Source organism: Phalacrocorax aristotelis, chromosome 26 (genome assembly GCF_949628215.1).
Source record: "Phalacrocorax aristotelis chromosome 26, bGulAri2.1, whole genome shotgun sequence".
Taxonomy (NCBI): domain Eukaryota; kingdom Metazoa; phylum Chordata; class Aves; order Suliformes; family Phalacrocoracidae; genus Phalacrocorax; species Phalacrocorax aristotelis.
Window position 1 is genome coordinate 2604411 of NC_134301.1, and position 19533 is coordinate 2623943.

Sequence of the window (19533 nt, forward strand, 5' to 3'; positions counted from 1 at the left end):
AGCATCCTGGGCGAGGCGGTGCAGGAGCTGCCGGCCGGACTGCGCCTTCGCGAACAAAGGGACTGGCTGGGGAGGCACAGCCTGTCCCCCCCCAGTGCTGGTGGCCAGCCCAGCTGGCCCCACCAGACCCCACTCCCCGCCAGCTCCGAGCCTGGCGCTCCCAGGGGAGCGTGTCCCCCCCCGGCCCTGCGGCAGGAGCCCCGGGGATGGGGGTTTTGTGTCCCCAAGGCTGAGGCGATGGCGGGTGGTGGGGATGGGTGTGGGGTGGCTCCCCCAGTCACCCCCTCCGTGGTCCCAGAGGGGGAACCGGGTGGGCGGAGAGGGGATGGGGGTACTCGGGTGGGAGGAGCAGGGTTGGGGGGAAATGGGATGGAGAGAAGAGGGTGGGAACTGGGGCAGGGGAATTGGGTGGGGGAAACAGAACGTGGGGACTCGGGTGGGGGGAATTGGGGATGGGGGATCAGGAATGGGAGGAACTGAGATTAAGGGAAACCAGAATGGGAAAACTGGGATGGGAGGAGAAACAAGATGGGAAAATGAAGACAGGGGAAGCAGGATGGAAAACTGGGATGGGGGAGCTGGGATGGGGGACCTAGGTGGAGATGCACAGAGAAACGGGGGTGGAGGAGCTGGGCTGGAACAGGGTGAGGGATGGGCTGTGGGGAGCAGGGTGGGGGTACCAGGGATACCAGGGAGGAACCGTCACGGGGGTGCCAGCGGCGGTGCTGGCCTGTACCTGCCCGTTCTTCATGAGGTCGGCCCACATGCTGGTGCCATCGCCGCCGCGCATGAGGACGTGGTAGGTGAAGAAGTAGATGCCGGGCAGGGGGCAGGTGAACTTCCCACTCGAGGGCTCGTAGTAGTTGCCCACGTTGGTGACCACGTCGTCGAAGCGCAGCACCTCATAGCCCTCGTGGGGCTTCCGCAGCCCCGCGTAGAAGGCGATCTTGGGGCTGTAGAAGGAGGGGATGTACCCCCCGGGACCCGGACCCGGTGGCCCCGGTGGCCCCGGCCGGCCCGGCTCACCCGGCGGCCCCCGCGGTCCCGGCGGTCCAGGGGGACCCCGCACGCCGGTGCGGCCCTTGCGCCCCGGCTCGCCCTTGGCGCCGGGCAGGAAGGGCGGCGGGGAGGCGGCGGGCAGCTCGGGGCCGGGGTAGGGGTCGCAAACCATGCGGCAGCTGCCCAGCATCTCGTAGTGCGCGGCCGCCTTGGAGCTGTGCACCAGCAGCGGGATGGCCACCAGCAGCACCAGCACCATGGCCACGCCGACGGCCGCCCCGGCCACCCGCTTCCTGCGGCTCAGCCGGGAGGCGGCCAGCGCCAGCAGGTCCTCCTCGCCCTTGGGCGCGATGGTGGTGCCGGGGGGGCGGACGGCACCCAGCCGCCCACTGAGCCTCACGCCCCGGCGGGGACCGGGCTGGGAGGGGTGACGGGAGTGGGGACGGGGATGAGGATGGGGATGGGGATGGGGACAGGGACGGTCACAGCGGCAGGGCGGGGGCTGGAGCCGGCAGCAGGGCTGGGAGTGGGGACGGGAGCGGGGCTGGGGGACGGGGATGGTCACCGCAGCAGGGCTGGGGCCGAGGGTGGGACCGGGAGCGGGGCCGGAGCCGGGAGCACTTGCGCTGGTGAAGGGGACGAGACCGGAGCCGATGATGGAACCGGGAGCGGAGCCGGGACCCGAGACGGCGAAGGAACCGGGGCCAGAGTCGAGACCGGAGCTCCTGCAGCAGCCAGGACCGGAGCCGGTGTTGGAGTCAGGACCGGAGCCGATGATGCAACCAGGACCGGAGCCGGTGTTGGAGCTGGTGATGTAACCGGAGCCGGGATGGAGCCGGGACCGGAGCCGGGATGGAGCCGCGATGGAGCGGGGACTGGAGCCGCGATGGAGCCGCCGCGACGCGCGGGGCAACTTCTCGCCAAGTTGCCCGGGAGCGGCCCCCCCCTCCCCCGGGAGCGGCCCCGCCGCTGCCCCACGCCGCGCTCTCCCCGGTGCGCACCGGCGGGGACACGGGGACGAGCAGCGCGGTTCTCCCGGAGCCGCCCCCGCTTCCCGCTCGGGGTCCCCGGGGACGCGGGGCCCCGGGCCCGCCGCGGACCCCCCCGCCCCTCTCCACCCCACCCCCCGCCGGTGCCCGCCGGTACCTGCCGCCCGTGGCGCCGGGATCCACGTGCCGGGGCCGCCGCCCGCGCCGCGCCGCGCCCCGCAGCCCCGCTCCGCCCGCCCCGTTCGACGGCACCGGGCACGGCGGGGGCGGGGGGGGTGGGCTGGGGGGGGGAGGGACGGGAGCGCGGGGGGTGCCCGGGGCGGGGAGGGCGTGCAGGGTTGTGATGGGTGCACGGGGGGGGCCCACGGGGGCGGAAACGCGAGTGTGCAATGGGGGGGGGGGGGTGCCCGTGCGTGTGCACAGATCTGTGTGTGTGAGCGGGGGGGTTGCGGGGGGGGCGGGGGGTGCTGCGTGCACAGTTTGGGGGTGCAAAGGGCTGCGTGGGTCTGTCCGGGGAGGTGCGTGTGGCTGCGGGGGGGGTGAGCGCAGGGCTGGATGTGCATGAGTACGGGGGGGCGCGGGCAGGGGGGCGGGGGGCGCAGAGGACCCCCCCCGCACTGCTCAGCCCCATGCAGGGGCTGGTGGCCACAGGCCCGTTTTGGGGGGCTCCTCTGCAGGGCTCACCCCGAATGCGCGGGTGCTGCCAGGGAGCCCCAGGCCGGGGGGGCTCTGCTGGGGTGCAGGACCCCTTCCCAGCCTGGGGATGGGGACAGAGCCAGCATCCCTGGGGGGGCTCTGGTCTCCCTGCTGCTATCAGGGCACCCATACGGCCAGGGGCTGCTGGGGGGGTCCGGATCGGGCCCCGGTTGCTCCCAGCGCCGCGGCGGAGCTGGTGCCCTGGGAGCTGATTTACTGCTGCTCTTTTCAAATCTTGCCTGAATTTGCTCCGTTATGCAAAATGAAGTCTTGCCCTCTGCGCTCCCGGGAGAGGAGCCGCGGCCCCCGCCGCCCGCAGCCCCCGCCGTCCGCAGCCCCTCTCCCACAGCTTCCCCACAATTAGGAAAATATCAGGGAAAAGCGGAGAAACCAGGCAAGAGCCACCAGCTGCCCTGGGTGGCCCCCGCTCGGCCCCCGCACCGGCGCTGCCCTGCACCGGGGACACCTCGGGTGCCCCTGCGGGGGGCCGTGGGACCAGGGGGTCCTCCTGCGCAGAGCCACCGGGTGCGGACGGTCCTGGGGGCGGCTTTGCACACGCGTGTCTGGGTGCAGAGGTCCACGCGTGTCCTTGCGGTGTCAGCGGCTGGCCCTCCCTGTTTGTGCGTGCGCGTGGGTGCACGCTGGGGTGTGCGCCTGCATGTGTATGCGTGTGCGTGTTGTGTGCATGCGTGTGCATGCGTGTGCATGCGTGTGCATGGGTGCGGGCAGGGGAGATGCTCCCACCGTAGCGACTGTGTGTGTAATTTATCCGTATAGTTTTTAAATTTGCAGGCCTGGCCAGCTCCCTCCAAAGGGCGGCGATCAATCAGCCGGGATATTGGATGGATTTATGGGCCCTTTATGCAGGAGGATCAATGCAATCCTGAAAAACCCGGCAATGTTTGTGCAACAAATTACGGCGGTTGGAGCATCTCCCCCGCTCGCCCTGGCGGGGACAGGGTCCAGGTGCCATCGATGCCGCCTGTGCCACTCCCCGGGGACGCCGGAGTCCCGCCACCGCCACCCCCTCCGCCGGCTGATCCTAATGAGCAGCAACAGCGAATTAATTAGCCAGGCTGCGAGGGGAAGCCCGAGAGCTAATTAGCAGGCACCGAGAGCTGGTGGTGAGCGGGTGCCCAGGCCCTGGCTGTGGGGACGCGAGGGGACGCCGGGGGGTCCCGGCTGCCCCCAGCCCTGCTGGCAGTGGAGCAGGGGTGGGAGCCAAGGCTGCGGGCAAAAACAGCAGCGGCGAGAAAGGTCAGCCCCAGCGAGAGCAGCTGCGGGGAGATGGGAGGGATGGGGGGGGTCAGGGCCGGATCCTGCCCTCGGCTCCTGGGCTGGGCCTGGCTCCGGTGCCCAGCTGCTGCAGAGGCGGCTGGGCTTGTGGGGGCTCGGCCCCATCCATGGGGGCTGCGAGGCCAGTGCCAGGGCTGAGACCCCACACTGGCACCGGGAGGGTGCCAGCGGCCGTGGAGGTGACATCCCTGGCCCCTTGTGGCTCCCGGTGCTGAGCCGTGCCTTGGTTTCCCCATTCTGGCGGCTCTCGCTGTCCTCAGGCAGGACCTGGGACGATGCTGTGGGTCACCCCGATGGGGATGGACACATCCCAACCGCAGCGCCAGTGGCTCCAGGGCCAGAGCTGGGAGCTGAGCCTGGTGCAAGCCACGGGGGCTGGAGGCAGCCGGCAGAGCCGCGGTGCCGGGGCGCAGAGCATGAATAAATGCATAACGCCGCGGCCCCACGTCCCCGCCGTCCCCCCTGCGGCAGCCAGCGGGGCCGGCAGTGCCGGCACGGGGAGGGAGGCTTCGGTGTAGCCGTCCGGCAACTCCACGTTCACCATCTGCCTCTGCAGCCCCTGAGGACCCACCGGCTCGTGCAGCGGCGTGTGGCCCCGCAGGGTCGCATCCAGCACCGGCACGGCCCCAGCGCCCGGTCCCTGAGCCCCAGCACTGCCCAGTGCGTGGTGCACGGTGCTGGTGCATGGTCCGTAGCACCTGGTGCATGGCACCCAGTGCCGGTGCACGGTCCCTGGTGCCCGCTGCATGGTCCCCGGCGCTTGGGGGACGTCACCCTTCCTCTCCCCATGGCTTTGCCAAAGGCTTCCCGCCCTGTGGTGGCGGCGTGCCGGGACGGCAGACAGATTGGCATGTCAGCTCTGGCCGCGCAGGCCGGGAGGGAGCCTTGTGCAAATGAATATAGATGGGCTGGAGGCGGCCGGGCGCTGCGCGCTCCATCCAGGGCATGTTTGCAATAAAGCCCCACCACCGGGCCGGCCGAAATTGGATGAAAATTGTCCTTGAACGGCAACAATAAACCAGCAGCCGGGGGGGGGCTGCGAGGCCGGGCTGGGGGTGACGCTCCCGGGGCTGTCCTAGTGTGGTGGCGGTGAAGAGCCCGTGGGGACCCTGGTGTTCGGTGTGCCAGCACCGCGGGCCCGCTGCTGCAGCATCGCCCCTGGATGGAGCCCGTGGCACCGCGGGGTCCCGGGGCCGTTCGGGTGCCCCCGTTTGTGGGGTGGCAGAAGCGGCCGAGCGGGCAGAGCATTGCCTGTGCCAGTGGGGGGGTCACTGCCATGTCCCTCCCCGTGGGCTCCAGCCCCAGCCAGGTCACCCCCTGCATCCAGTCCCCAATGTGCCCCCATACCCTGAGATACCCCCAGCCCTCATCCCATGCACCCCCTCTGCCCTGGCACCTCCTGGGCACCCCCAGCCCTCCCCTTCTGCCCCCCCCGGCTCACTACCATCTGCTGCTAATTGGTGAGGAGGCAGCTGGGAGGTGGCTGGTAGGGCCTGGGGGGGTCAGGGGTCCGGAGCCGGCTGCCCCTCGGCAGTGGGGGCTCAGGACATGGTGAGCAGGGGGCTCAGGGGTGGGGACAGGGTCAGGGTGGGGAGTCCCACCCCACCCAGGGACAGCCACATCGCACTGGAGCCAAGTGGTGCTCAGGGGGGTCACATCTGTGCCCTGAGTCTCCCCCTGGAACGATGCTGAGCCCCAGCCCTGCGGCCGCTCGTGGGGGGCTGCCCCACACAGGGCTGGATCCTGCACCGGGGCTGAGCCCAGCCACGGCCACCCCCGCCCTGCTGCGGCTGCCCCACGTGGGGGGGCAAGGCTGTGCCTGGGCCACTGCAGCGATGAGCTGTGGGGTCTCAGCTGTGGGGTGACCAGAGCGGTGGCAGCCCATCACCCGGCGCCGGGGGGGCATCCCTCAGGAAGGGGAGGCCGGGGGATCCCGGGGGGGATTTACTTCCCCTCCCGACTGCACCCCCCCGTGCTGGCGGGGGCTCCGGCGGCGGGGCCGTCCGTCACGGCGTGCCAGCGCCTGCCGAGATGGATGGCTGCGGGCCGGCCTGGATTAATTCTCTGGACAAGTGGCATTTATTACGGATGCAGAGGATGTCGGGTGGAGAAATCCATCCTGGCTGGGCGGCAATTAGATGGGTGGCCGGGGCACGGGGGTCCCGCTCACCCCCCTGCCACCTGCCCGGGCCCCCCCACACGCCAGCACGCTGGGTCTCCCCGCCCCACGGGACCCCCCAGCCGCACCGTGGGGTGCTGGGGGCCGGGATTCCCCCCCCCGCAGTGCTGCCCCCCGCGCCGGCGGGGCTGGGGGCTCATTGCAGATTCGCCTCATGCCCACCTGAGCCGGGCGCTGACAAATAGACATTTAAATCAGACAATTAGCTGGCCTCCACCGCTGACATTTTTAATGTATTAATGTGCATCAACAGCTAATACATATAAAATTCCCCTAATAACAGCACTTGGGTACCAGGGCCGCGCCGCAGCCGGCGCTGGCAGTGATGTACGAGTCCGGAGGGACTCCGGCCCCGGCGTTTGCATTAATTACCAGCAAACTGACAAGGCGGCGTGACACGCAGGAAGGCGCCGGATGCCTTCAACCAGCCCCACGGCAGGTTTTTCCGAGCTCCGGCGTGTGAGTGTGAGCGCGCGCTTGGCTCAGCCGCGCGAGCACAGGCCGGTGGCACCCACGCGTGTGCGCCCACATGTGTGTGCCCCGTGTCCCGGCGCGTGGGGACGTGGTGCCAGGGCTGCAGCGGGTGGGTGTTGGGGTGGGGGGGTGCTTCGTGTCCTCGCTGGGAGGCGGGGGTGGGGTGCGTCGGGGCATGCATGTGCATTGGGACACGCGTGTGCATCATGGCACATGCGTGCGTGGGGACATGCGTGTGTCCCCAGTGCTTGTGCATGGCCCCACACAGGGACCAGAGGGGACAGCTCGTGGCTGGGGACCCTCCAACCCCGCTGCCTGCACGGAGGGGCGGGCGGGAGGCGGCCCCAGCCGTGGTCCCCGCGTGCCCCCGGCCGTGGTCCCCGCGCGCCCGGGCGATGACAGATGCTTCAATTCGCAGGAAGGCTCCAAAAATCGATGCCTTAAACGCTGGTGGCCGGGGCTGATCAATGGCACCAATTACGCCCACAAACAGGCGCTCGTGGGGCGCTGGGGGAGCCCCCCTCCCCGGGCTGGGGCACCCTGAGATGCCCCAGGGGCTCCTCTGCAGCCCCCCGGCTCCGTGTGTCCAGGGGCACCTGGGGAAACTGAGGCTGCTGTGGGGGGCTCTGCCCCCCCCGCCCCATCGACCGCCAGCCCTGCTCACCAAAGGCAAATTTGACATTTTTAAATCCAGATACTTAAAGGAATCGATCGGGATGCGAGACCCCTCGTCCCCCCCTCGCATCGATGCTGCACCAAAATGGGGGGGCCCGACACTGCAGCCCCCACCAGCCTGGGGGTCGTGGGGGCTCTGGTGAGGGGTCCAGCACCCACCCAAGCCAGGGTGCCCCCCCCCCAGTCAGGGTGGTGGGGCTGGGCCCCCCCAGCGCGGGGCTCGGGGGCAGCAGAGCGTGGGCCGGGGTCCGCTGGGACCCGCTGTCAGGGAGGCAGCCAGGCGCAGGGTGGGCAGCGCGGGGGGGCCGCTGTCAGCTCGCCCTGACGGGCAGGCGAGCCGGGGGGGCCGCCAGCACCCCTCGCCGGCATCCTGCGGGGTGTCCCTGGGGACCCAGGCATCCTGGCCTCTCAGCCCCCCCCAGAACCAGGGCTTTGTCCCATTGCACCCCCAAACCCTAAGGGAGGGTGGGGGGTTCCCATCCAGACCCAGGGAAGCAGCGAGCGGGGGGGTGATGCACCCCCAAAGCCCATCCAGTCGCACCACCTGGGGGGTGCTGAGCTGGCGGGGGGGTCTGCGGCCCCCCCAGACCCCTCTAACAGGGCTGAGCCCCTGGCACAGGGCGGCTGCGGGGCCGTTAATAATGGATGAGACCAAATTGGCGGCCGGCAGCCGGTTAATCCCTGCAAACACGGCGGCGGCGGCGCGGGCTGAGCAAACAGGAGCTGCAGAGAGTCCCGGGGGGGCCAGGCTGGGGGGTCCCTGCACCACAGGGGGGTCCCATCCACCATGCAGCGGGTACCCCAATACCAGGCACTGTGGCGTGCCAGGGACGGCTGCACCCTGGGAGGGGGTACGGGGCTGGGGGTGCCGGTTTCCTCCCCCCAGGTCCCCGCACCGGCGCGGCGATGCCGATGCTGTGCCCTTTGCCCGGCATCGTGCCGGGGCAAAGTCTGGCGGGGGGAGCGGTGCCGCGGGGAGCTCTGTGGGGACAGGTGGGTCAGGGTGGGCTGCAGCCCCACCGATGAGGGGTCTGGGGGGGCTACAGGGGTGCACTGGCCCCGGGTGGGCTCATGGGACCATGGGTGGGCTCACAGGGTGCTGGCTGGGCTCAGGGGACCCTGGGTGGGCGTGCACTGGTCCTGGGTGGGTGTGTGGGACCCTGGGTGGTCCTGGGCATCCTGGGTGGGGATGCAGGGTGCTGGGTGGGCACATGGAAGCCATGCTGGCATGCACAGGTCCTGGGTGGGCATGCAGGACCCCGGGTGGGCACGCACCATCCCTGGGTGGGCGGGCAGGTCACCGGAGGGGTCTGGCACAGGGGGGGACAGCGTGACCTGGGGTCCCTGACTGCACTGTCCATCCTGCAGGGTGCCAGATGCCGGGGCCGTGCCAGTGCCCGCCGGGGCGGTGACCCCCCCCAGGGCAGCCCTGCCGAGCCGATCACCGCAGCTGGGGTGGAGGATGGCCAAGCGGCTGCTGGTGGCCTACGGGCTGTGGGCACTGGGGGGGCCACTGGGGCTGCACCACCTCTACCTGGGCCGGGACAGCCACGCGCTGCTGTGGATGCTGACGCTGGGTGGCTTCGGCGCCGGCTGGCTCTGGGACTTCTGGCACCTCCCCGGCTGGGTGGCTGCCGCCAACGGGGCCGAGGCACCCAGGGACCGCGGCGGGACCGTGCCGGCCCTCAGCCCCCTGCGCCTGGTGGGGCAGGTGACGGTGGGGATGTATTTTGGGCTGGTGGCAGTGCTGGGGCTGCCCTGGGTGCCAGTGCTGCTGGTGCAGCCCCTGGCTGTGGGTCTGGGGGTGCAGCTGGTCTCCTCGGTGGGAGACCAGACGGCGGAGGCACCCAGCATCCTGGCCGCAGCCTTCCTCGCCTCCCTCCTGTTCCAGGGCCGGGTGCTGGCGGTGCTGCCCGCCAGCCTGGCCGCCAGCATCGCCGCGCAGCGGCACCGGCGCTACAAGCCCCGGGGGGTGCCGCAGCCCCGGCTGGCCGCCCGGCTCTACCACCTGGGGTTGGCATGCCTGGCCTTCGCCGCCCCGCTCGCCTGCCGCGGGCTCTGCGGTGCCATGGGGGTGCTGGGCACCCTCCTGGCCCTGCCCCGTGCTGCCACTGAGCTCCTGCTCCTGCCCCTCCGCACCGGCCGGCTCCTGGCAGAGCTCCTGGGCTTCGCCGGGGGCTCTCCGGCACAGGACGGTGGCACCGGCTTCAAACCGAGCAGCTGGAGCGAGCGGCAGCAGTGGGCGTACGAGGTGCGGGGTGCGGCGCTGGGTATCCGGGGGATGCTGCAGTGGGAGGGATGCTGCGGTGGGATGCTGTGCTGGGGGATCCACAGGGTTTGGTGGCTCCCATGCCCTGGGTGGGGGCAAACACCCTTTTTGGGGTGTCCTCCAGCTGGTGAGGGCACACGCAACCCTGGGGGGGCCCGGCAGGGTCCCCACCACCAGCCCAGCACGTCCGTTTTGCCCCCAGGTCCTGGGCCTGCCGGCGGGTGCCTCTACCGAGGACATACACCGGAGCCACCGGGAGCTGGTGAAGCTTTGGCACCCAGATCACAACCGGCACCATGCCGAGGAGGCCGAGAGGCGCTTCATTGAGCTGCAGGAGGCCTACGAGGAGCTGGCGGGGCCCAGGAGAGCGGCGGCAGGGTGATGCCGGCAGCCCCCGCTGCACCGGGGACCAAGAGGGGCGGTGGGGGGATTTGTAAACACACGGTTTCCCTCTCGCTGCTGCTTCGTTGCTTTGCTCGGTGCGATGTGTGGTGGGGACCAGACGACGAGAGGAAACGGCCTCAAGCTGCGTCAGGGGAGGTTTAGATTGGATATTAGGGAAAATGTCTTCACTGCAGGAGTGGTCAGGGGTTGGCACAGGCTGCCCAGAGAGGTGGGGGAGTCAAAAAATGTGTAGACGTGGCACTTGGGGACGTGGTTTAGAACTCATGGGGGTGTTGGGGTGGTGGTTGGACTTCATCCTAGAGGTCCTTTCCAACCTTAATGATCCCATGATTCCATGACCGGGCAGGGGTCGTGCAGCAGAGCACGCGTGGGGCTGCTGATAAACCATTGCATGAACATGTCTGCAAAGCAATGGATGGGGGTTTGTTCAACCCATTGCACATGACCTTGTGCAAAGCATTGCGCGGGGATCTGTGCGGAGCGTTGCACGACGAACCCGGTAGCCCCGGTCCCCCCTCGGGGGCAGGCGCGGCGGGGCCGGACCGGGGTCGGTTTGGGCGGACCGGGGACGCGAACACGCGGATCCCCGAACTCAGCCACCGCCTCCGCCCCTCACCTTCGGCCTCTCCCGGACTCGCTCGGGTCTTTCCGCCGCAGGGCGGCGGCTCTCGGCAGTTTCCGTCCACGTTCGGCGCCCGCCGCCCCGCCCCGCCCCGCCCATCGTGGAGGTGGGGAGGCGGGGCCTCGGCATTGCTGGATCCGATTGGCTCTCGGCGTACATTGGTCACGCCTCTCTCGCGCGCCGGAGGCGGGAGAGGGCGTGGCCTTCGCCGTCGCGTCTGCTAGGCCGCTACGCCATTGGCTGGCGGGATGCCTCCCTCCTCGCGCCGAGCTGCGTCTCAGCGCGCCCAGGGGCACCGCTCTGTCCCTTCATTGGCCAGGAGCGCTCGGCCCGGCCCCCGCTTCGTAGCCGACTGGATGGAGGCGAGGGAGGGCGGGCCGAGCCGGTCCTTTCCTGCCTTCTCATTGGTGAAATCCTCCAGGAGGGCGGGCGCTGTGCGGCCGTCTCGCATCGTCATTGGCTGCTGAGCGGTGGCCGCGTTCCGATTGGCTGGCGCGGCCTGAGGGCTCCTGCCGGGCCGCGGCCCCCGCCCCCCTCCCCGGTGCATCGCGGCGGCCTGAGGTGAGGGGGGGGGGGGTCGCGGCGGGGGCGGGGGGGGGCCACCGCCACGGCCGGTGAGTGCGGGGTGCCCCAAGGCCGCGGGGCCGGGCCCGGGACCGGCTGGAGCAGCGCGGGCAGGAGCCGGGGAAGGGGGCGACGGGCGGGGGGGGCCTTGTGGGGGGCCTTGTGAGGGGAAGGGGGTTTGTGTGGGGTGGGGGGTGTCGGAAGGGGCCTTGGGGGGGCGGGGGCGCCTTGGAGGGGTTTGGGGGGGTTGAGAGGGGCCTTGTGAGGGGTTGGGGGGAGTCGGGAGGGGCCTTGTGAGGCGTTGAGGGGCCCGGGGGCGTTTTGCGTGGGGTTGTGGGGGCTAAGGGGCCTTGTGAGGGGTTGGGGGGGTCGGGAGGGGACTTTTGTGGGGCGTGGGGGTCTGAGGGGCCTTGTGAGAGAGTGAGGGGGACTGAAGGGCCTTGTGAGGCGTTGGGGGGGCCGTGGGGGTCTTGTGAGGTGTGGGGGGGTGGGAAGGGCCTTGTGGGGGGGATGAGGGGTCTTGTGTGGGTGGGGGAGTCGGGGGGGGCCTTCGAGGGGTGAGGGGGGTCGAGAGGGGCCTTGGGAGGGGCGAAGAAGGGGCTGAGGGGCCTTGTGAGAAGAAGGGGGGGCGCTCTGTGGGGGAGAGAAAAGCCTGGGGGGTGGGCTGCGGGGAAATGGGGGGGGGTAGGAGGGGTGCTGTGAGGGGAGTGGGGTGTCCTGTGCGGGGTGGGTGGGTGGTTTGGGAGGTAAGGGTGTCAGGGTGGGGGGGGCTGGGAGAAGGCCTGGGTAGCGGAGGGGCTCGGGGCCCCCCTCCCGCACCCCAGGTGTGGGGAAGGCGCGTTGGGCCCGGGCAGTGGGGGGGGGGGGCGGGGCTCGGGCAGTGGGGGACGGGGCACAGGCAGTGGGGGTCCAGGGCGGCTGCAGAAGGGGGTTTGCTGGCCGGACTGGGTGGAGCGGTGGGCTTCTCATGGGGTAAAGGGGGTGGGGGGTCGCGGGGGGGGGGGGTGCAGCCTTGGGCCGGCTGCAGGGGGGAGCGCGGGGCTGGCGTGACCGCTGGGGAGCGGCCGGTCGGGAGCGTTAATACATTATTTATGCCGCAGCCGGGACACGTAGACAGCCCAGCTCGCCCATTGCTTCCACTCGCTGTCCTTCATCCCTGCCGCTGCCGTGCCTCTCCTCCCGTACCCACCCGGCTCATAAAGCCCAGGCAGGGGCCGGAATCCTTCCCGGTGTGTTTGGAGATCCTGCTCGGGGGCCCTTCGCTGTTACCGTATCACAAATAATTACCTAATGAGGGTGGGGAAAAGCAGGCTGAGTTGCAAAGAGGGAAATATCATTTCCCCCCATACCTCCGCAGGCCTGTGGTCTTTAGCGCATGTAGAGCTTGACTTCACCCCCCCCACACCCTTATTCACTCAGGATTTTCTCCACGAGGAAGCAAGCCAGCAGGAAGTTAGACGGTGGCTTCCAGTGCCTGGTCCCCACTTTTCCACCCCGTGAGTGACCGTGGGTGCTGTTCTTGTTTTGTGCTTTGAAGATCAGCTTCCTGAGCGAGCAAAAGAGGCGTTAATGTATCCGCAGAGGGAGCTGTTGCAGAGAGTTTGTGACGCCTCCTTCCCCGCAGAGACGAGCCCTACACCGAGGTTCCATAGGAAGGAAGGCGAAGAATAGGATTTTGTTTGGTTTGGAGAGGGGAGAAAATCCTGTGAGGGATGTGGGGTTCCTTTCTGAGGGTGCCTTTGTGGCTCCCCTGGTGTAATGATCCTCTGTGAGGGGTGATGGTCCGATCAATTTGATCAATTCTCTTGCAAAGCAGCTTGCCATCATCGGGCAGTCCAAGGAGTTTGAGATGAGTTTGAGATGCAGAAACAGAAACAAAAGCCTCTGTGTGGAGCCTTTGTTACGGGATGGGAGGTAAACTTGGAACAATTGACAGAAAATTCCCTGCAGACTACCTGTGGGATCTGCTTCAGTGTCTGCCAGAGCCTGGTAGCTATTGTCATGATTTTTAGCTTTTTATAATGACTACTTTTCACTACCTTTGCGCTGCATTTCCCGCTGGATGCTTCTGTTGGAAAGCTCTGGCTGCCACATCTTTCTTTAGAGGTGTTGTAGATCTTGAGGTCTTTTGCCTCTCAAGTTACAGGTAGAGGGTGCGGAGTGCTTTGCCGTTCTGTTTGGCCCTGGGTCTGTGCATTCTAAGCAGGACTTGCCCACACGAGCTGGGGCTGCCCCGTTAGGCAGCTGGAGCATAGGCCTGAGTCCATGGGATTTTTGGGACCTGGAGGTGGTCTGGTGGAGCAGAAAGGGCAGCGGGCATCTGTTTGGTGTGAGAGCCCTGTAACTTCTGACTGTGGCTGGCACCGAGCTGCTTGCTTCCCTTGTAATCTGCCCCGGGGAGACGGAGTGGGGGAGTGCGGCCTCGTCTGCACTCGCCTTGAGGAGTAAAGGCAGAATCTCCCGGGAAGCGCCTGCGGTCGGTATCGGCTCTGCCTCCTGAAAGGTGGAGGGGAAGAAGTGTGGGTCCAGCAGTGCTGCGGCTTCTCTTCTCCCTCTGTGCCGCCAGCCTGCTGGGCCTCCCGATGGCTGGGGGGCGTGGGACGTCCCCGCTGGGGTCGCTCGGGTCCATATCGCTCTCCCACTGTCACACAGCGTTGCTCGGGGCCTCAGCGTTTATTTCCTTTATTGCAATACTCCCTTAATTATGTAGCTGGTGCGGGCTGGGCCAGCGAAGCGCACGGGGCCCGCCGTACCTCTGGGATGCAATCCCTGTGAAAGTTGTGTGTGGCTTCCGCAGCCTTTCTGCCGTATGTCACGTATACGTGGCCACAGCCGTGTCTGCTGAGGCTACTGTCATTTCAGGTTTGCCAGACTAAATTCTTGCAGGAGTTGCCTAATGCATAAGGGTTATTTTTAATTGTAGCTTACTCTTCAAGGGGCATTTAAATATTTTATGATTTTTCTGAGCCATGCAACCCCTAAGCAGAAGATTCTTGTTGGATTCAGGACAAAGGAGCTGTAAAGGCGACTTGCAATCTGAAGAGGATATATAGGTACTGCGTTTTTTCTTCAAGATAATAGATCTGGCAACTAAAATAGAGGGTTTATTTTTAATGCTATTTTCAAGCTATGTCTTGGGATATCGGACCTGGAGATCAGCTATAATCAAAGAAAACGCTGAGGGAGAGGGGAAGGTTTCAGGTAGGACTACAGTAATTCCATTCCCCCCATTTAAACTGGGGGAGACGGCAGGTGTGTTCCCCACTTAAAGTGGGGCAATGAGAGGTGGCATCTTCTGCTGCCTTTGCTGTTATTTTCCCCTTCCTTCTCTTCAAAAGCTTCTGGTTTTTAGATACATTGTAAAAAGTAAAATTTAATCCAGAAGACACACGTTTATCCTCTGAAGTATGAAACAATTCTTGGCAAGTCTGTGCGACTCTTCCAGATCACAACGCTGGCAAATACAGTCTAAAAATAGTAGCCACACACGCAAAATTACCCAGCACAAACACACACGCGTGAGTTTCCGCTGCGCTGTTCCCTCCTGGGCAGGCTGGTCAGGAGGGGGTACAGAAGGCTTTGACTGGATGGAGGGAGGACCAGAAGACAAAGTGCAAAGAGATCTTTGCCTCAGGAAAGCAAAATTTGGTGTCCAACTCGAGCGTTGCGCTTCTGCCGAATTGCTCCGCTTGCGTCGCTGTGTAAAGCGTCAGAAATCCCACCAGCAATTCCCAGTGCCCGTTTATGTGGCAAGCGAGTGTGGAAAACAGCGTGCCACCCGCAGCCGGCACCGCAGGCCCCTCCTGAAGACCACGAAACCCGGTGGTCTGCTCCTTTATCTTGTTTAAGTATTTGTAAATACTCCGGGAGGGGTTTTGTAGCATCATCGGAATAGACAGGGGAGTGTTTTGTTATAGAAATACAGACTTTTACTTCTTTGTGCTGCAAAACGATACACAATTGGCTTATAAGAGGTAGATGTTTGAGAATAGCTAATGCCCAGCCGTGCTCTGCATAATGCATTCGGTGAAAGAACAATAAATGTGTGGATTTAAACAGAATATAGACAGCTAATTATCTCCGAGGTTAAATGTTGAGTTCATTCCTGAGGAAATACTGAGGAAAAAACCAAACCCCAAGAGTGATATTAGAAACTATTTTTTTAAAAAATCCTAAAATGGTTCTTTGTATCGTATGATTTTATGATCCTTCATCCGGTGAAAGGACTTGTCCAGGGTGGGAAGAGAAGCTGCTTTGTGCAGGCAGGGATTTGGCGGCGTTGGACCTTCCCAGACCCGTGCTGGGAGAGGCGAGGAGCCCGCGCCCCGACCGAGCCGACGCTTGGCGGCAGGAGCTTCTGGAAACCAATTGTCTCAATTTCAGGGCCGGAGGGGGGGGTGGTGGGGGGAAGAAAGAAAGAAAAAGCCCAAGTTGCAGTCGTGCCTGTGCTGCGCCGGCCGCCGAGCGGTGCGCTTCCGTCCTTGGTGTAGTGAAGCCGCCTGGCTTTGATTAGAACGCTGGCCTGATGTGTTTCGTGGTCTGTTTCAGGGCAAAAAAAGTTAGTTCTTCAAACGGGAACGAGTGAGGCATCTGTTGGAGGCGAGAGATGAACAGGCTTGTTTTGGTCTGCTGTAACTGAACAGGTATTTGCCGAAAACCCCCACGAATCTCGGGGTTTCAGCGCTGTGTAAATTCCCCAGGGATTCAGCGGAGGTTTGGGAAAAACCAGGCCGTGCTTGTGCCGTGAGTCGGGGCTGGCAGCGCCTGGCGAGGGCAAAAGGAACGTCGGGGTGTTCCTCCACGCATGGGGTGTATTAAACCTGCTCCTCCAAGTCTTGTTCTGTGATGGGTAGAGTAAGTTCCTGAATTTCTAGTGTAATCATCGCTTGGGTTATTTAGGACACGCTATAAAATTGAGTTAATTCCCTCCTTGCGTGAGTGCGTTACCGGGGGGGGTCCAGTGCCGTAGGCAAACACCAGGGTCCTCCGAGGTGCTGGAGTCCTGGAAAATGGATTTTTATTTGAGAATGATTATGTATTACAAACAGGACAATTTATCCTTCTGAAACGCTGTTGTGTGTACTCAGAGACGACTCTTACGTGCTTGTTCAACAGGATTAAAATTGCTTGGTAAGGGACTACTTAATTCAAAAGCCAATTAGCCAGATGCTGCTGTACGGCGTGAATTATGCTCCAGGTGGGCGGGAGGCGGCAGCTGGGGACAGCCCACCGTGCCGCCGGCCCGGGATACCGCACCCGCCATGCTAAAAACCCTCCCAGGAAGCAGATTTATTTATTTATTCTTCAGAACTCTGGGTTTCTCAGCAAAAGCATCTTCCAAAGACTAATAAAAATATAAATCCAGACAAATTTCTCACTGTTTATCTTCTTTTCCTTCAAATAGGGAGCTATCGAGTTCTGAAAGTTTACTGAAATAACCTGTCTAGACGGAGCAGGAATAGCATGGCGAGCTAACGCTGCGGGTGGGGGATTTAGAAGTCCTTTCCTTTCTGACTTGCTGTCTGTAAGATTTCCAATGTTTTCCTTCTATCTGAATTAGATGGAATATACCGATATTTACGCATTTAACAATAACGCATGTTTCCAGCGCGATTTGGAAAGGTTTTATGTCGTCGGCTGCGCGCTGGCAGCTCTGGGAGGAGTTTGGCTGCTCGGTCTGTAGCAGGAGGGAGTTGGGTTTCTGCAGGTTATATTGCTCCCCCGTCAGTTCTGTTATAACTACAATATTTTATTTTAATCCTGCAGGTAGATTTCTTGACATTTTTGTATCAATGCTTTACCGTTTCTATAGATGCGTCCTGCGCGCCATATAAGCCTTATATTGCCCTTATCTGAAGGAGCTCGCCGCCTGTAATGAGTTTATTTGAACTTGCGTTAACCTTTGCTATTTTACCAGTCTTGAAATTTCCACTTGGGTTTTAAAAACGCTTGTCTGTTTTACAGCCCTCTCGCGCCGATCTGTTTAAGGTTCCCAGCTAACAGCCCCGTCGAAGTTTCCAGCCGATCTGCCGTGAGAGGCGCCGAGTTAAAGGCAGGTCCCGCAGCAGCCCGAACCCCGATTCGGGCATGAGCCGGAGCTGCTTTTGGCTCTCTGGCTCTGGGTTCTTACCACGGGGTCTGTCGGGTACAATATTAATTGCATCATCACGGCGTAAAGATTTGCCGTTCTGTACTCGTCAGACACATCCGTGGGGTTTTGTTTCCAGTCCGTTATTTTATTACTTTTGTGCTCAGAAATTCGGCTTGCCAAAGAGGAATTCAGAACCTGTTGTATGTTGTTTGTTTTCCCCCCAAGACTTAATTACTCTTTATTTTCTCCTTTGAAGTGGGTAAAACTATATTTCTTGGGCGATGAGGTGCAGCATTTTGCAGGCTTTTTGAGATTTCCTGGTAACTTCTTTACTGGCAACTTATAGTTTTTACAGCTTGTTCCTAGACTTTGTCTGAAGTGTTCCTGCAGTTATTTGCTGTTCGGGGACGTACAGGCAGAGGCAGTTTTTAAGTGTTCCTTTGTTTCGTGAATTAAGTTGGGGACAACTTGAGGGAGTTCACATAAAGTACTGTCACATGCTTTTGTCAGTAACTGTGTGTTTCCAGGCTCCCTCCGGATTAAAGCGTGCTCGACTTTATTTAAAAAATTAAAATATAAAGAGGACTGTAAGCATCGTTGTGGGTTTGTGGGTTTTTTTGTTTGTTTGTTTTTAAAACTCTGAGCAATATATTCCGGAGATATTAGTGTCTGGTATCGTAAGTCAGTGCGTGAGCACTTTCCTTCTCTGCAACCCAGCGTTATCTTAAATCTCAGGAGGCTCTGGGTAGGTGCCTGCAGAGCGCTTCCTGGTCGCGGGCACAAAGCAGTCAGGCGGGGAAGTGAAACTTGGGTGTAATCGTGCAAACCAAAGCACTTCGGCCTCGCTAGCGCGGCCGGCGCAGCTCAGAGCTCGACCTGCCGGCAGTCTCCCGGCGCCGAGCTCGGGGACCGCTCACATCCCGATACGGCAGCTTAATCCTTCGCTAAACTCTCCAGCTTCTGTATTTTTGAGCAGAGTTTCAAATGCCACGATTGTTATGAGGTGGAATTTAGTGCCTTGAGGCATCGAAACGAATGAAGGCATTTAATTCGGAGAGCTGAAGGCGGCGAGGCAGGAGTTTGTAACCACCTCCCCTTTTGGGACCCTGTTTGCAGGTAAAAAACTCCTTTGCACGGTCTTTTAGTGTGGACTCTGTCTCAGGCTTAGCTGGCTAGGGTCACGGGTTAGAAAAGAGTTCTGAAGTCCTGTGTAGCTGATAAAGGTAACATTCTAACGGTAGGAAACGTCTGTTTTTAAATCAAAATAGGCTCATTAGGACCCTGCCGGCGAACCCTGGGGCAGCCCTGCCGGTTCTTGTGTTGCTGGAGCAGTGCTGCATTCCTCAGACTTGTAAACCCTATCCCTTAAAAATAACCCTGATGGTTGGGGTGGACGGGAGTTGAACTTCTAATTAATTCTGGAGCAAATTAGGTGCACGTTTCTCAGCGCTGTCACTGAATTTTCAAGAGCGTCTGGGTTTTGCTAAAATGTACAAGGTCTCCTGCTGTTCATGAAAATGTTTTGTCTCCAGTTACCCCCGTTTTACATCTTGAAAGGGCAACTTTTGTGCTTTCCCCGCTCCATTGTGAATTCGCCTTTGAGGTTTTGTAGCGGGAGACGGATCCTTCCTTGGGGTTTGGATCCTTCCTTGGGGTTCGGTGGCTCTGCCGTGGCAGAGAGGTCCCTATTGTTTCCTTACCTTGTGTATCCCGTTGTTCTTTGTTTAACCTGTCATCGTACTTGATGTGGTGCCTGCCGCCCCTGCTTTCGCTGGCTCCTTAAATCAGGAGCGCCGGGAGCACAAGGGAAATACCCGTACGTACGGCCACGCGGAGCTGCCCCTGCGCCCTCTCGGCGGGGGAGGTTTGTGCTTCGTGCTCCGCCGAAATAAGCGGAGAAAGCGTTTCAAATTTGTACGGGTGCAGCGTGAATTTTGCCTGCCTGGGGATGCCGGCTGTGTTAACGCGCGAGAGATCCTGGAGTTCGCGCTGTCACGGAGTGCGGGAGCCACGCTCTCGGTCCCGTGGCTGATGGCTCTTGCATCTGTAAACGCTGGCATTTGTGTAAATATGTTCTTTTCTTTTTTTTACGACGGGTTCTAAACCTCCCTGGTTCTACTGCTTGCATGCTTAAGTGACAGTGTCTTGCTGTAGCTTTGGATTAAGCCTGTTGAAACTGTTCCAAGTCTGGAAGGATCTTGTTGCTTTATATTTAATGTTGCTTTTTTTTTTTTAATGCTGGCTAGTTGTTTCACCATGCCTTTAAACAAAATA

The 19533-nt window shown here is 62.7% G+C and overlaps 3 protein-coding genes across 12 annotated transcripts in view; 2 read left to right on the plus strand and 1 right to left on the minus strand.

The window, feature by feature from the left end:
• Window positions 1-592: 592 nt before the first annotated feature.
• On the minus strand, window positions 593-2214 carry C1QL4 (complement C1q like 4). Its single transcript, XM_075075523.1, has 2 exons — window positions 2146-2214; window positions 593-1805 (listed from the first exon to the last, which is right to left on the minus strand). The coding sequence occupies exon 2, from the start codon at window positions 1256-1258 to the stop codon at window positions 593-595; it is 666 nt and encodes a 221-aa protein (XP_074931624.1). The 5' UTR covers window positions 1259-1805; window positions 2146-2214.
• Window positions 2215-8198: 5984 nt separating this feature from the next.
• Window positions 8199-10382, plus strand: DNAJC22 (DnaJ heat shock protein family (Hsp40) member C22). The gene is made up of 3 exons (XM_075075770.1): window positions 8199-8301; window positions 8677-9559; window positions 9780-10382. Exons 2-3 carry the CDS (start codon window positions 8771-8773, stop codon window positions 9957-9959), a joined length of 969 nt encoding a protein of 322 aa, XP_074931871.1. The 5' UTR covers window positions 8199-8301; window positions 8677-8770; the 3' UTR covers window positions 9960-10382.
• Window positions 10383-10784: 402 nt separating this feature from the next.
• SPATS2 (spermatogenesis associated serine rich 2) overlaps window positions 10785-19533 on the plus strand; it is a 32351-nt gene continuing 23602 nt past the window's right edge. The window contains exons 1-3 of one of the 10 annotated variants that reach the window (XM_075075757.1): window positions 10790-11218; window positions 12269-12397; window positions 12526-12664. The gene's annotated coding sequence lies outside the window, so the exon portion shown is untranslated. The other 9 variants (XM_075075759.1, XM_075075762.1, XM_075075763.1 and 6 more) reach the window with 9 other exon arrangements.